Raw genomic sequence first — 16,227 nt, 5'->3', positions numbered from 1 at the left:
GGTGAATGACTCATGAGTGGGATGTTAACTGGTAAATGACTCATGGGTGGGATGTTAACTGGTAAATGACTCATGGGTGGGATGTTAACTGGTAAATGACTCATGAGTGGGACGTTATGACTCATGGGTGGGATGTTAACTGTTAAATGACTCATGGGTGGGATGTTAACTGGTAAATGACTCATGAGTGGGATGTTAACTGGTAAATGACTCATGAGTGGGATGTTAACTGGTAAATGACTCAAGAGTGGGATGTTAACTGGTGAATGACTCATGAGTGGGATGTTAACTGGTAAATGACTCATGGGTGGGATGTTAACTGGTAAATGACTCATGGGTGGGATGTTAACTGGTAAATGACTCATGAGTGGGACGTTATCTTTTAGGACTCATGGGTGGGATGTTAACTGGTAAATGACTCATGGGTGGGATGTTAACTGGTAAATGACTCATGGGTGGGATGTTAACTGGTAAATTACTCATGAGTGGGACGTTATCTGTTAGGACTCATGCTACCTGCACTTCACATAGATCTTATTGTTTGAAACCGAACCAAAATGCTCACATTGTGGAAGATTCTCTCATAAGCTTCAAACATGTATTACAAATCAAGAGGGTATAAATATCTATTCTATATTTTGAGACAAAATAGAGATGAATGGGATTTACACATTATTGATAGAAAGGATTTTGCGTAAATCATGCGTTGATGTCAATGGGAAGATTTAGGATGTGTGTGTGTTCACCTGAATTAAAATTATAATACTTATTTTATCATTCTCATCTGAGCTGGCTGAATATTTATACTGTTTTATAGCTTTTTATTCATAGCTTTTATGATTATTATGACTGGCAATAATACATTTTTACTCAACAGATTATTACTAAAAAGATAGATCTTACAGGGTCGAGGCTCAGACTGTCAGTATTCATACAGTATATTGAGTGTGTGTGTGTGTGTGAGAGAGTGTGTATTTCTACTTGAATGCATGTGTTTACGTGTGTGTGAGAGAGAGAGTGAGAGACAAAGAGAGAGGGAGATATATATACACAGTACGTGTCAAAAGTGCATTTTGACTATTTTCTACATTGTAGAATAATAGTGAAGACATGAAAACTATGAAATCACACATTTGGAATCATGTAGTAACCAAAGTGTAACCAAAGTGTTAAACAAATATATTTGTGGAGGCCAGGTCATCTGATGCAGCAGTCCATCAGTCTTGATCAAATAGCCCTTTCACAGCCTGGAGGTGTGTTGAGTTATTGTCCTGTTAAAAAACAAATGATAGTCCCACTAAACCAGATGGGGTGGTGTATCGCTGCAGAATGCTGTGGTAGCCATGCTGGTTAAGTGTGCCTTGAATTCTAAATAAATCACAGACAGTGTCACCAGCAAAGCACCCCCACACCATCACTCCTCCTCTTCCATGCTTCACGGTGGGAACCACACATGCAGAGATCATCCGTTTACCAACTCTGCTTCTCACAAAGACACTGCAGTTGGAACCAAAAATCTCAAATTTTGACTCATCAGACCAAAGGACAGATTTCCACCAGTCTAATGTCCATTGCTCGTGTTTCTTGGCCCAAGCAAGTCTCTTCTTATTATTGGTGTCCTTTAGTAGTGGTTTCTTTGCAGAATTTCAACCATGAAGGCCTGATTCACGCAGTCTCCTCTGAACAGTTGATGTTGAGATGTGTCTGTTACTTGAACTCTGCGAAGCGTTTATTTGGGCTGCAGTCTGATGTGCAGTTAACTCTAATGAACTGATCCTCTGCAGCAGAGGTAACTCTGGGTCTTCCTTTCCTCATGAGAGCCATGTTGTAAAGTCTTGATGGACTGTCGTTTCCCTTTGCTTATTTGAGCTGTTCTTGCCATAATATGGACTTGGTCTTTTACCAAATAGGACTATCTTCTGTATACCACCCCTACCTTGTCACAACACAACTGATTGGCTCAAATGCATTAAGAAGGAAATAAATTCCACAAATGAGGCACACCTGTTAAAACCTCTTTGTGCTAGATGTGGCGCTAGAGACCCACCTCGACAACAGGAGTGCGAAATTCAAATTATAGAAATAGTAATATTCTACATTCATGAAAATACAAGTGTCATACATCAGAAAAAAGCTGAACTTCTTGTTAATCCAGCTGCTTTGTCAGATTTCAAAAAGGCTTTACGGCGAAAGCACACCATGTGATTATCTGAGGACACACAAAATAATTTCAAACATTTTCCAACCAGGCAGGTGCGCCACAAAAGTCAGAAATAGCGATAAAATAAATGCCTTACCTTTGAATATCTTCTTCTGTTGGCACTCCAAAAGGTCCCAGCTACATCACAAAAGGTCATTTTGTTTGATAAAGTCCCAAAAACTCAGTTTAGCTGGCACGCTTCATTCAATAATCCACTGGTTTCCCTCCTTCAAAATGCATACAAAATGAATCCCAAACGTTACCAATAAACTTCTCCAAACAAGTCAAACAACGTTTATAATCAAACCTCAGGTACCCTAATACGTAAATAAACGATAAAATTTAAGACGGAGAATTGTTATTGTCTTTACCGGAGATAAACAACAAAGTACGTGCTCTCATCCACGCTCATTAAAACACTACAGCAAAAATGGGAGCCACTTAGAAAAGCTACAAATTCTAGCTCATTTTTCCAAAAACAAGCCTGAAACTCTTTCTAAAGACTGTTGACATCTAGTGGAAGCTCTAGGAACTGCAATCTTGGATGTTTTCTCTTCATATTAAACATGACAGCCATTGGAATCAGTGGTGGGCTGAATTCTTTTTTTTTCTGGATGGTTTGTCCTCAGGTTTTCGCCTGCCATATCAGTTCTGTTATACTCACAGACATTATTTTAACAGTTTTAGAAACTTTAGAGTGTTTTCTATACAAATCTATCCAATTATTTGCATATCCTAGCTTCTGGACCTGAGTAACAGGCAGTTTACTTTGGGCACGCTTTTCATCCAGGCGTCAAAATACTGCCCCCTAGCCCAAAGAGGTTAATTGAAATGCATTCCAGGTGACTACCTCATGATGCTGGTTGAGAGAATGCCAACAGTGTGCAAAGCTGCCATCAAGGCAAAGGGTGGCTACTTTTTAGAATATAAAATATATTTTGATTTGTTTAACACTTTTTTGGTTACTACATGATTCCATATGTGTTATTTCATAGTTTTTATGTCTTCACTATTATTCTACAATGTAGAAAATAGTCAAAATAAAGAAAAAGACCTTGAATGAGTAGGTATGTCCAGACCTTTGACTGGTACTGTATATATATCAGTAGAGCCTGCTGAGGGGAGAACAGCTAATAATAATGGCTGGAATGGAGTGAATGGAATGGTATCAAGAACATGGTTTTCATGTGTTTTATTCCACTCCATTCCAGTCATTATTATGAGCCGTCCTCCCCTCAGCAGCCTCCACTGATATTTATATAGAGAAAGTCCAGTCCAGTCCAATCCAATCTGTTGCTCGGAGGTCTGGCTGTAACAACCATGCTTTCTGTTCTGTCTGTCCTGAATGGTTGTAAAATACAGTCTTATACCTTACAGCACTTGAATGACTTTAGACTGTAGCATCTCCCTCATTTAGACTTTTCCATGCTGGCAGAATGTTTGTAAACGTCATGAGAAAAAGGAATAAACAATTCAACAGTTACATTGAGGTGTTATGTGGATGATGTTCTATTTCAGGAACTAGCACATATCAGCTCCTCCACCTCTCTTTTCAGTTCCTCCACCTCTCCTTTCAGCTCCTCCACCTCTCCTTTCAGCTCCTCCACCTCTCCTTTCAGCTCCTCTACCTCCTTTCAGCTCCTCCACCTCTCCTTTCAGCTCCTCCACCTCTCCTTTCAGCTCCTCCACCTCTCCTTTCAGCTCCCCCACCTCTCCTTTCAGCTCCTCCACCTCTCCTCCACCTCTCCTTTCAGCTCCTTCACCTCTCCTTTCAGCTCCTCCACCTCTCCTTTCAGCTCCTCCACCTCTCCTTTCAGCTCCTCCACCTCTCCTCCACCTCTCCTTTCAGCTCCTCCACCTCTCATTTCAGCTCCTCCACCTCTCCTTTCAGCTCCTCCACCTCTCCTCCACCTCTCCTTTCAGCTCCTCCACCTCTCCTTTCAGCTCCTCCACCTCTCCTTTCAGTTCCTCCACCTCTCCTTTCAGTTCCTCCACCTCTCCTTTCAGTTCCTCCACCTCTCCTTTCAGCTCCTCCACCTCTCCTTTCAGTTCCTCCACCTCTCCTTTCAGTTCCTTCACCTCTCCTTTCAGCTCCTCCCTCTCTCCTTTCAGCTCCTCCACCTCTCCTTTCAGCTCCTCCACCTCTCCTTTCAGTTCCTCCACCTCTCCTTTCAGTTCCTCCACCTCTCCTTTCAGTTCCTCCACCTCTCCTTTCAGTTCCTCCACCTCTCCTTTCAGCTCCTCCACATGGCTCTTACAGGCACTCAGTCCGGTCTCAAACTACAATAACATGAGGCTTTTTAATCCCTACTGAATGAAAAAGAAGCTAACCCACATGCAATGAACATAGTGTAGTGCCCGTGGTACAAAAGTTTGGATCTCTTGGTGTAATGGCTAAGACGTTGGACTGACACTTGCAGGGACTAGGGTTGAAGTCCCAATTGCCCTACATCCTGAATTTGCTATTATTATACACAAACACCCTTCTTTACCTGAGTTCTCTCTCTTCAGTTCCACCGCCTGACCCTCACTGGCTGTCACTCTGGCCCCCATGTTCCTCAGCTCCACTCTCTGTTCCACCACCATGTTCCTCAGCTCCTCTCTTTGTTCCACCACCATGTTCCTCAGCTCCTCTCTCTGTTCCACCACCATGTTCCTCAGCTCCACTCTCTGTTCCACCACCATGTTCCTCAGCTCCTCTCTCTGTTCCACCACCATGTTCCTCAGCTCCACTCTCTGTTCCACCACCATGTTCCTCAGCTCCACTCTCTGTTCCACCACCATGTTCCTCAGCTCCTCTCTCTGTTCCACCACCATGTTCCTCAGCTCCTCTCTCTGTTCCACCACCATGTTCCTCAGCTCCTCTCTCAATTCCACCACCATGTTCCTCAGCTCCTTCAAATCAAACCAAATCAAATGTATTTACATAGCCCTTCGTACATCAGCTGATATTTCAAAGTGCTGTACAGAAACCCAGCCTAAAACCCCAAACAGCAAGCAATGCAGGTGTAGAAGCACGGTGGCTAGGAAAAACTCCCTAGAAAGGCCAAAACCTAGGAAGAAACCTAGAGAGGAACCAGGCTATGTGGGGTGGCCAGTCCTCTTCTGGCTGTGCCGGGTGGAGATTATGACAGAACATGGCCAAGATGTTCAAATGTTCATAAATGACCAGCATGGTCAAATAATAATAATCACAGTACCGTAATTTCTGGACTATTAAGCGCACTTGAATATAAGCCGCACCCACTGAATTATTAAAAAATATGTATTTTGTACATAAATGAGCCGCACATGTCTATAAGCCGCAGGTGCCTACCGGTACATTGAAACAAATGAACTTTACACAGCCTTTAAACGAAACACGGCTTGTAACAAAAATAAATAGGCTTTTAACGAAATACGGCTTGTAACAAAAATATTAAAAAATTGCAGTAAACAGTAGCCTACCAAGAAAGTCATTGGTCACTATCTTCCTCCTCCTGTGCACTGAAACCACTGAAGTCATCTCCTTCGGTGTCGGAGTTGAATAGCCTCAGAATTGCTTCATCCGATGTTGGATCGCTGCCCTCTTCAACACGCAGCAGTCCAGCCTTTCCCAGCCTAAACCCGTTGATGATAGTGGATTTTTTGACAATGCTCCACACTGTCAGCAACTCTATTTCCTTTTCCAACAGCCAGATCGATCGCCTTCAACTTGAAAGCTGCATCATATGCTTTTCTCCGTGTCTTTGCCATGATGAGGGTGACAAAATGACTACCGTAATCAGAATGATGGGAAGTTTGAGCACGCTCGATTTACGTCACATTATGTGACGGTGCTCAGTTTTTTGGTGGCATGAATCTTGTGAAAGCGGGAAAAATCCATAAATTAGCCGCGTTATTGTATAAACCGTGAGGTTCAAAGTGTGGAGAAAAAGTAGCGGCTTATAGTCCGGAAATTACGGTAGTTGTCGAGGATGCAGCAAGTCAGCACCTCAGGAGTAAATGTCAGTTGGCTTTTCAGAGCCGATCATGAAGAGTCTCTAGAGAGTTGAAAACAGCAGGTCTGGGACAGGTAGTACGTCCGGTGAACAGATTAGGATTCCATAGCCACAGGCAGAACAGTTTAAACTGGAGCAGCAGCACGGCCAGGTGGACTGGGGACAGCAAGGAGTCATCATGCCAGGCAGTCCTGAGGCATGGTCCTAGGGCTCAGGTCCTCCGAGAGAAAGAGAGAATTAGAGAGAGCATACTTAAATTCACACAGGACACCAGGTAAGACAGGAGAAATACTCCAGATATAACAAACTGACCCTCGCCCCCCGACACATAAACTACTGCAGCATAAATACTGGAGGCTGAGACAGGAGGGGTCAGGAGACACTGTGGCCCCATCCGATGATACCCCTTCAGTTCAGTCCAGATGTCAGGCTGGGTGGTCAACGGTTCAGCATCACTCTCCCTGCTCTCTCATCCTTCACTGTGACCCTGTTCAGTGATATCCTTCTCTCTGTCCCCTCTACTCTCTCCATGTCCCAGACAGACAGTACAGCAACACCAGCAGAGCTCCAGCACCCCTCATTCTGAAAAAATACCTCTTCAGATCTAATGTAGTCTACTGGGCTCAGTCCTCTTCTTTATACACACGGGTCTTATTGAACCAATACATGAGATGTTGACACGTGTCCTCTGTGGAAAGTTCCAGATAGCCTTGGCAGTGTGTGATAAAAGAGGGAACATTTTGCACAGACCAAAAGCAGGTCATGTTTATCTGATGCTGTGCATGTGGGACAATCAAACCTGTTACTTCTTTCTGTCTGTTTTGTGTCCTCTAGTAAGTAGGGTCGGCAGGTAGCCTAGTGGTTAAGAGCGTTGGGCCAGTAACCGAAAGGTCACTGGTTTGAATCCCTGAGCCAACTAGGTGAAAAATGGATAGATTGCTCTTGAGCAAGGCACTAAACCCTAATTGCTCGTGTAAGTCACTCTGGATAAGAGCGTCTGATAAATGACTCAAAGGTAAGTAAATATAAAGCAGCAAGGTATCAGAAATATCACCATGGTTACCAAAGGGCTAGCTGCTAGAGTTACTATTATTATTAATTGGAGGTCTAGGTACAGTCCTCACCATAGTCTGCTCACCTAGATCCACAAGGTGGAGTTAACTTGGAGGGGAGGGAGAAGGGAGTGAGGGTTAAAAACAAAGCCTTGCCTCTGTGGCTGTTGTCAAAGCAACAGAGAAGGAGCAGGAAGTATCCAGGTAGTTAAATAGAACACACACACTCCCTCTGGTAATCTCCGGTCCTCACACACTGAACAGCCACTGCGCCACCTGACCAGCCTCATACAGGTAAGAGACCTGCTGCTAGCTACACCTGATCTCCTCTGAGAAAACACATGAACCTGGGCATGTGTGTTCTCTCTTTCCCTCTCCTCTCTTTCTCACACACCTGTCTCCGTTTTCATGTGTTCTCTCCCTGTGCCCGAACAATGCCAATAGTATGTCTGTCATATGAGAATGTTCCAGATGGGCCTGGCATGGGCTATATTATAAAGTTGTCATATTTTCATAGACTAATGGGACAATATATGTGGGAAATGGCTCTCAGCACTTGGCTTTGCCCAGTTTAAATGCCAGGTAAACAGGAGTGTTATTATTTGCGCATGTCAACGTGTGTATATGCTGCCAAGCGCCAAACTGCCAGAACTGGATTGGCAGTGTATCCGCCCAGGCAGCCATTGTTCTGACAATCAATGTTCCACAGTCTCATAATGGGCCACCAGAATAGCTCAAGACACACCTGACTGTAGCATGTAACTATATAATAATCACTGAGTAACATCATAATAATCACTGAGTAACATCATAATAATCACTGAGTAATATCATAATAATCACTGAGTAACATCATAATAATCACTGAGTAACATCATAATAATCACTGAGTAACATCATAATAATCACTGAGTAACATCATAATAATCACTGAGTAACATCATAATAATCACTGAGTAACATCATAATAATCACTGAGTAACATCATAATAATCACTGAGTAACATCATAATAATCACTGAGTAATATCATAATAATCACTGAGTAAATCATAATAATCACTGAGTAACATCATAATAATCACTGAGTAACATCATAATAATCACTGAGTAATATCATAATAATCACTGAGTAACATCATAATAATCACTGAGTAACATCATAATAATCACTGAGTAACATCATAATAATCACTGAGTAACATCATAATAATCACTGAGTAACATCATAATAATCACTGAGTAACATCATAATAATCACTGAGTAACATCATAATAATCACTGAGTAACATCATAATAATCACTGAGTAACATCATAATAACCAGGTGAATACCAGCCAGGTCCAGGTGAACATCAGTCAGGTCCAGGTGAACATCAGCCAGGTGAACATCAGCCAGGTGAACATCAGACAGGTGAATAGTAGCCAGGTGAACATCAGCCAGGTGAATAGCAGCCAGGTGAACATCAGCCAGGTGAACATCAGCCAGGTGAACACCAGCCAGGTCCAGGTGAACACCAGCCAGGTCCAGGTGAACACCAGCCAGCTGAACACCAGCCAGGTGAACATCAGACAGGTGAATAGCAGCCAGGTGAACATCAGCCAGGTGAATACCAGCCAGGTGAATACCAGCCAGGTGAACACCAGCCAGCAGAACACCAGCCAGGTCCAGGTGAACACCAGCCAACTGAACACCAGCCAGGTGAACATCAGACAGGTGAATAGCAGCCAGGTGAACATCAGCCAGGTGAATACCAGCCAGGTGAATACCAGCCAGGTGAACACCAGCCAGCAGAACACCAGCCAGGTGAATACCAGCCAGGTGAACACTAGCCAGGTGAACATCAGCCAGGTGAACACCAAACAGGTGAATACCAGCCAGGTGAACACCAGCCAGGTGAATACCAGCCAGGTGATTACCAGCCAGGTGAATACCAGCCAGGTGAACACCAGCCAGGTGAATACCAGCCAGGTGAACATCAGCCAGGTGACACCAGCCAGCTGAACACCAGCCAGGTGAATAGGAGTCAGGTGAATACCAGCCAGATGAACACCAGCCAGGTGAACATCAGCCAGGTGAATACCAGCCAGATGAACACCATCCAGGTGAACATCAGCCAGGTGAATACCAGCCAGGTGAATACCAGCCAGGTGAATACCAGCCAGGTGAACACCAACACTTTGCTTTGAAGTGACAGAACAGGTTTTAATCTGTAAAACAGATGGAGGAAAAAGAGGAACAGCGAAACAAGCGACAGTATTTCTGTCAAAGAGCTACATATCTCATGTGAGGTTTTACAAATATTTTAGGTATGTGTGTCTGAGTGAGTATTATTTGGTGGTGTGATCTCAGTCTATCTTGGGCTTTCATGTTCAACTTTGCACACATTTCTAACAATGTGTTCTGACCTAGAATATGTGGACAACTACAAATACCTAGGTGTCTGGTTAGACTGTAAACTCTCCTTCCAGACTCAAACTTTTCCAATCCCAAATCAAATCTAGAATCAACTTCCTATTTCGCAACAAAGCCTCCTTCACTCACACAGCCAAACTTACCCTAGTAAAACTGACTATCCTACCGACCCTCGACTTTGGCGATGTCATCTACAAAATAGCTTCCAATACTCTACTTAGCAAACTGGATGCAGTCTATCACAGTGCCATCCGTTTTGTTACTAAAGCACCTTATACCACCCATTACTGCGACCTGTATGCTCCAGTCGGCTGGCCCTCGCTACATATTCGTCGCCAGACCCACTGGCTCCAGGTCATCTATAAGTCTATGCTAGGTAAAGCTCTGCCTAATCTCAGTTCACTGGTCACAATAACAACACCCACCCGTAGCACGCGCTCCAGCAGGTATATCTCACTGGTTATCCCCAAAGCCAACACCTCCTTTGGCCGCCTTTCCTTCCAATTCTCTGCTGCCTGTGACTGGAACGAATTGCAAAAATCGTTGAAGCTGGAGACTTACATTTCCCTCACTAACTTTAAACATCAGCTATCTGAGCAGCTAACCGATCACTGCAGCTGTACATAGTCCATCTGTAAATAGCCCACCCAATCTACCTACCTCATCCCCATATTGTTTTTATTTACTTTTCTGCTCTATTGCACACCGGTATCACTACTTGCACATCATCTGCTCATCTATCACTCCAGTGTTAATTTGCTAAATTGTAATTACTCGCTACTATGGCCTATTTATTTCCTACCTCCTCACGCAATTTGCACACACTGTATATAGACTTAATTTTTTTCTATTGTGTTATTGACTGTATGTTTGTTTATTCCATGTGTAACTCTGTGTTGTTATCTGTTCACACTGCTTTGCTTTATCTTGGCCAGGTCGTAGTTGCAAATGAGAACTTGTTCTCAACTAGCCTACCTGGTTAAATAAAGGTGAAAATAAAAAATAAATAAATACAAAGGCCCATTTTGAATATCTTTTATTGCCTTTTACAGGTTACTGCAATGGCATTTCTCCGCCACTTGGGGGCAGTGCTGGCTCTTTCTTGTCTTGTCTCCATGGCCCAAACTGAGAAAAGTGAGCAGTCAAAATAGTATCCTTATTTAACACAATTTTCTTTGTATTTGTCTTTGCTGGATGGGAGGATGGACATTCCTAAGAGCAATAAGTGTCTCACCCCCTTCCATCTTTTATCTCCCTCCAGCCACTCCGCAGGGCTCCAGCAGGCCCATGACGAGAGCTCTGTTCCTCAGCTACAGCTCAGACGGAGAATCTCTCACCACCGAACAGCTCCGCAGCCTCCTTTCCAATGAGTTCAGCCAGGTCCAGGTGTGTGTGTGTATGTGTGCTTGTGCTTGTGTGTGTGTGTACTGAACTGAGAGAGCAGAATCCTAAACTCTCTCTCTCTCTCTTTATGTCTCTCTATGTCTCTATGTCTCTCTCTCTCTCTCTCTCTCTCTCTCTCTCACCCTCTCTCTCTCTCTCTCTCTCTCTCTCTCCTCCTGTCTCTCTCTCTCTATGTCTTGGTCTCTGTCTCTCTCTCTCTCTCTCTCTCTCTGTAGGCGCTGAATGATCAGCTGCTGGAGGAGTTCATTGTGGCTTATGATGGAAATGGAGATCACAAGCTCGATATGATGGAGTTTGCAGATCTGGTCAAATTCATCACCAAAGACGGCCACTAGACAACACTGGAAATATATAATAAATCTGGGCTTATGATGGGCCTAACAATATCTGACACATAGAAAATGTAATATAGATCACAAAACCTGAAACATACACACATTCCTGATGAATAAATCTGTCTACTGCTTGTAGTCATTTAATCTCACAACCCACTTTACTTCGTGTGAATAACTAATTCTATAACAATGAAGTATGAGATACGCCTCTTGTATCCTTGTAGGAATATTTACAGATGAGTAGTGGCTTACTTGAAGTGCCTACAGTGCAGAATACTAGGAGGCTGGCGAGGGTAGGATGGCTCATAACAAGGAAACCATGTGTTTGATGTATTTGATACCATACCACTGATTCCATTCCAGCCATTACTATGAGCCCGTCCTCCCCAATTAAGGTGCCACTAGCCACCTGTGCGATAGCATCAGTATTCCAAGCAAAACACCACAGTTCCCTCAACAGCTGTGTCTCCTGTTTTCTGCCATCAGCACATCTGTATGTGTAACACACACACACACACACACACACACACACACACACACACACACACACACACACACACACACACACACACACACACACACACACACACACGCACACACACACGCACACACACGCACACACACACGCACACGCACACGCACCCGCACACACACACACACAGAGGTGATCTAGCTTTTTCAGACAGGACCACTTCCTCAGGGTGTGTGTGTGTGTCTTACTCTGACTAGAAAAACATTATTGGTTCTCCACAAAGATGTAGCCCTTTCCTGCAGTTAAATTACCTAGTGGCCTTATGGGTGGAATGTTATTAATATTTTTCATAATTTCGTAATTAATTAACAAAATCTGGTGTTTCTATGTCAAACGTTTTTGTATATAAAGTGTAATATTGAGATGCAAACTATAAACTCTATATCTGACATGGTACAGGTGTCTTCTTTCTTTAAGCCCATAACCATGTGTGTGAGGTATATACTTTTGTTTCACAGTAGATGTGTTTAAAACTACCTAGAAACACTCTGTGTGACCCTGATTTATCCCACTGCAGCAACAACTGCTTTAAATCCTCTGTGTCTGTCAACTCTTATAGCAGCCAGGTCAGAATATGTTGTTCATCCATGTTTCTCAAAGGTCAAATGTTGAAGTTGTTCCAAATGTCAAATTTCGATGTGTTTAAGGTTAAGTTTAGACATTAACTCAGAGTTTTTAAGGTTAGGGTTATGTTAAGGTATTAACTCCAAATTCTTAAAGAATAGCATTAATGGTTAAGGTATTAACTCTGAATGGTTAAGATAAGGGTCAAGGTTAGGAATTAATGAATGGTTAAGGTAAGGGTTAAGGTTAGGCATTAATGAATGGTTAAGGTATTAACTTTGAATGGTTAAGGTAAGGGTTAAGGTTAGGCATTAATGAATGGTTAAGGTATTAACTCTGAATGGTTAAGGTAAGGGTTAAGGTTAGGCATTAATGAATGGTTAAGTTATTAACTCTGAATGGTTAAGGTAAGGGTTAAGGTTAGGCATTAATGAATGGTTAAGGTATTAACTCTGAATGGTTAAGGTATTAACTCTGAATGGTTAAGGTAAGGGTTAAGGTTAGGCATTAATGAATGGTTAAGTTATTAACTCTGAATGGTTAAGGTATTAACTCTGAATGGTTAAGGTAAGGGTTAAGGTTTGGTATAGGCTTAAAACAACAACAATTTTAAATAACTTTCTATCGCTGGATTCAAACTTGCAACCTTTTCAAATAGAGGCAGATGCTACACAACGTCCTAGCAAACCGAAACCTATTTGAATGTAACAGCGCTCACTGTAGCCCCTGGCGTCCAGTTTCCACGTCATCTCCCGATGTCCTTAGACATGGATGGACGTTGAATACTGACTTGTATCACGGGAGACCTGGCTGTTAAATCCACCACCTGTTTGTCTGAGCAGATAAGAGAATTCAGTGGGATTCTGTATATAACTCCTTTACCAGATCAGGCCTCGGAGAGGGAAGAGGCTACTGGAGTCTATAGTAGAACTGGCTCTAGGAGGAAATATATCTACTATCTATTGTTGAACAAAATGTTGCAGTTTAATGATCATCATAATCATCACACATCCATTATCTTTCAGGGTGATGGGTAATAATTCACCAATATGAATCAGCAGAAAGAACATCCACACCGATTTGTTCTGCCAATGAAGTGGTGGTTTAATTCAAGTCACAAGGTTTACAATGTTTCCACTGTTGCCTGGTCTCTGTCAGTTTACTAACTGCATTTCACAATGTCTCTCCTCTCTCTGTCGGCCACTAGAGACGGAGGTGTCTGTCTGTCAAACTGAATTCCTGTACACCATTAGAGGAGAGGAGAGGACAGGAGAGGAGTAGAGGTGAAACAGGACAGTCAGACCTGGGACGTAAAGCCCTGAGGGCATACTGTGTTGTACAATATTAGTAAGAAAGAGAGAGAGACAGACATAGAGACAGAGAGAGAGAGAGAAAGACATAGAGACATAGAGAAGGAGAGCGAGAGAGACAGACATCGAGAGAGAGAGAGAGAGACAGAGAGAGAGCAAGACAGACAGAAACATAGAGGGAGCGAGAGAGAGACAGATATCGAGAGAGAGAGAGAGAGAGAGAGAGAGAGAGAGAGAGAGAGAGAGAGAGAGAGACAGACAGACAGACAGAAACATAGAGGGAGCGAGAGAGAGACAGACAGACAGAGACATAGAGAGAGAAAAAGAGAAACTGAGAGAGACATAGAGAGAGAGACAGACAGAGACAGACAGACAGACAGACAGACAGACAGACAGACAGACAGACAGACAGACAGACAGACAGACAGACAGACCTTCAGCTGTGTAACCTGAATGACCTGAGTGAAGAATGCTGATGTAAGTCAACAGAAAGAGAGCGGCATTCCAGTGACAGAACCCTGGTTAAACTGGGAATAGAAACACACTGGCTGCTGCTGTCTGCACATTGTTGTCCATAAATCCCCCACGCAGAAACTGCACATGCACTTACATGGACAAAAGGAGGGACAGGAAAGTCAGAAAAGTGAAGGTCAGAGTGTGTGTGTGTGTGTGTGTGTGTGTGTGTGTGTGTGTGTGTGTGTGTGTGTGTGTGTGTGTGTGTGTGTGTGTGTGTGTGAGACAAGACAGTTGGACACTAACAGCAGAAAAACAACATGTCTGACACTTTAGACTCTGTGACGTCTGATCTCCACTGTTACAGGAGCAACAGTCTGACCCCTACCCCTCTCCCTGAGGTCATATGCTGGCAGGTGTCAATCCCAGCTTTAAATGACCTATTAAATATCTGATGTGCAAAGAGGGGAGCACAGCTAGCCTTGTCCATCACTACCAACAGACAACAGAGGGAGGACAAGACAAGACTATTAGCTGTCTGATTAAGAGAAGTAAAAGATGCTAAAACGACACTTAAGAAAGGAAAACATAGAAATAGAGCAGATAGAACAGATCTATAGCTTCTTAGACTTGCTTCCAATGAGAATGACAGATCTATAACATATGTAAAGTTGTTCGGGTCTCCCAAAAAGTTACATATTGCAGCTTTAAGTATGTGTCTCTCAGTCTGTGTGACTACTGCACTGTTGCAGGTACTACTGCACTGTTGCAGGTACTATTGCACTGTTGCAGGTACTACTGCACTGTTGGAGCTAGGAACACAAGAATTTCACTACACCCACATTAACATCTGTTAAATACGTGTATGTCACCAATACGATTTGATTTGAGTTGTCAATCTCCTATCCAGAGGTGGCACCTCAGGTCCCAGAGTGGTGTGACAAAAAATGCATTCTGGGGCCCGTAGTTTCTCCTGATCTGCTGACCTAACCAGGTGAAATCCCCGAGCTGAGAAGGTAAAACTCTGTCGTTCTGCCCCTGAACAGGCAGTTATCCCAGTGTTCCTAGGCCGTCATTGAAAATAAGAATTTGTTCTTAACTAAATTGCCTAAGTAAATAAATAAATAAATAATCATTTTGAATTGAAAAAGTCTAGGTAGTCTAGTTCGCCCAAAGTTTGAATATAAACCAAATTTGATCCCATTTATATTTTTTATAAATACAAAACGTTACCACTTCGTTTACCCTGATCAGACGGACAGGGGCCTTAATAGTCTAGACTATACATCTGCTGTTGTTAGTAGACTACAGGTGATCAGACGGACAGGGGCCTTAATAGTCTAGACTATACATCTGCTGTTGTTAGTAGACTACAGGTGGTCAGACGGACAGGAGCCTTAATAGTCTAGACTATACATCTGCTGTTGTTAGTAGACTACAGGTGGTCAGACGGACAGGGGCCTTAATAGTCTAGACTATACATCTGCTGTTGTTAGTAGACTACAGGTGGTCAGACGGACAGGGGCCTTAATAGTCTAGACTATACATCTGCTGTTGTTAGTAGACTACAGGTGGTCAGACGGACAGGGGCCTTAATAGTCTAGACTATACATCTGCTGTTGTTAGTAGACTACAGGTGGTCAGACGGACAGGGGCCTTAATAGTCTAGACTATACATCTGCTGTTGTTAGTAGACTACAGGTGGTCAGACGGACAGGGGCCTTAATAGTCTAGACTATACATCTGCTGTTGTTAGTAGACTACAGGTGGTCAGACGGACAGGGGCCTTAATAGTCTAGACTATACATCTGCTGTTGTTAGTAGACTACAGGTGGTCAGACGGACAGGGGCCTTAATAGTCTAGACTATACATCTGCTGTTGTTAGTAGACTACAGGTGGTCAGACGGACAGGGGCCTTAATAGTCTAGACTATACATCTGCTGTTGTTAGTAGACTACAGGTGGTCAGACGGACAGGGGCC

General features: G+C 43.2%; 1 protein-coding gene across 1 annotated transcript; it reads left to right on the top strand.

Moving 5' to 3' along the window:
- The first annotated feature begins 6,156 nt into the window (after positions 1–6,156).
- On the top strand, positions 6,157–9,236 carry LOC139405604 (spermidine/spermine N(1)-acetyltransferase-like protein 1). The gene is made up of 2 exons (XM_071148012.1): positions 6,157–6,180; positions 8,559–9,236. Exons 1-2 carry the CDS (start codon positions 6,157–6,159, stop codon positions 9,234–9,236), a joined length of 702 nt encoding a protein of 233 aa, XP_071004113.1.
- The last annotated feature ends 6,991 nt before the right edge of the window (positions 9,237–16,227 follow it).

Source organism: Oncorhynchus clarkii, chromosome 3 (genome assembly GCF_045791955.1).
Source record: "Oncorhynchus clarkii lewisi isolate Uvic-CL-2024 chromosome 3, UVic_Ocla_1.0, whole genome shotgun sequence".
Lineage (NCBI taxonomy): Eukaryota > Metazoa > Chordata > Actinopteri > Salmoniformes > Salmonidae > Oncorhynchus > Oncorhynchus clarkii.
The sequence above is the reverse complement of the archived record's forward strand: the minus strand, read 5'-3'. Positions and strand labels throughout refer to the sequence as shown.

Bases quoted from the DNA above. Each gene is read 5' to 3' on its own strand.
- LOC139405604 (XM_071148012.1), top strand. From the start codon at position 6,157: ATGCAGCAAGTCAGCACCTCAGGA. The intron at 6,181-8,558 runs GTAAATGTCAGT...CATAATAACCAG, and splicing joins AGCAAGTCAGCACCTCAGGA to GTGAATACCAGCCAGGTCCA.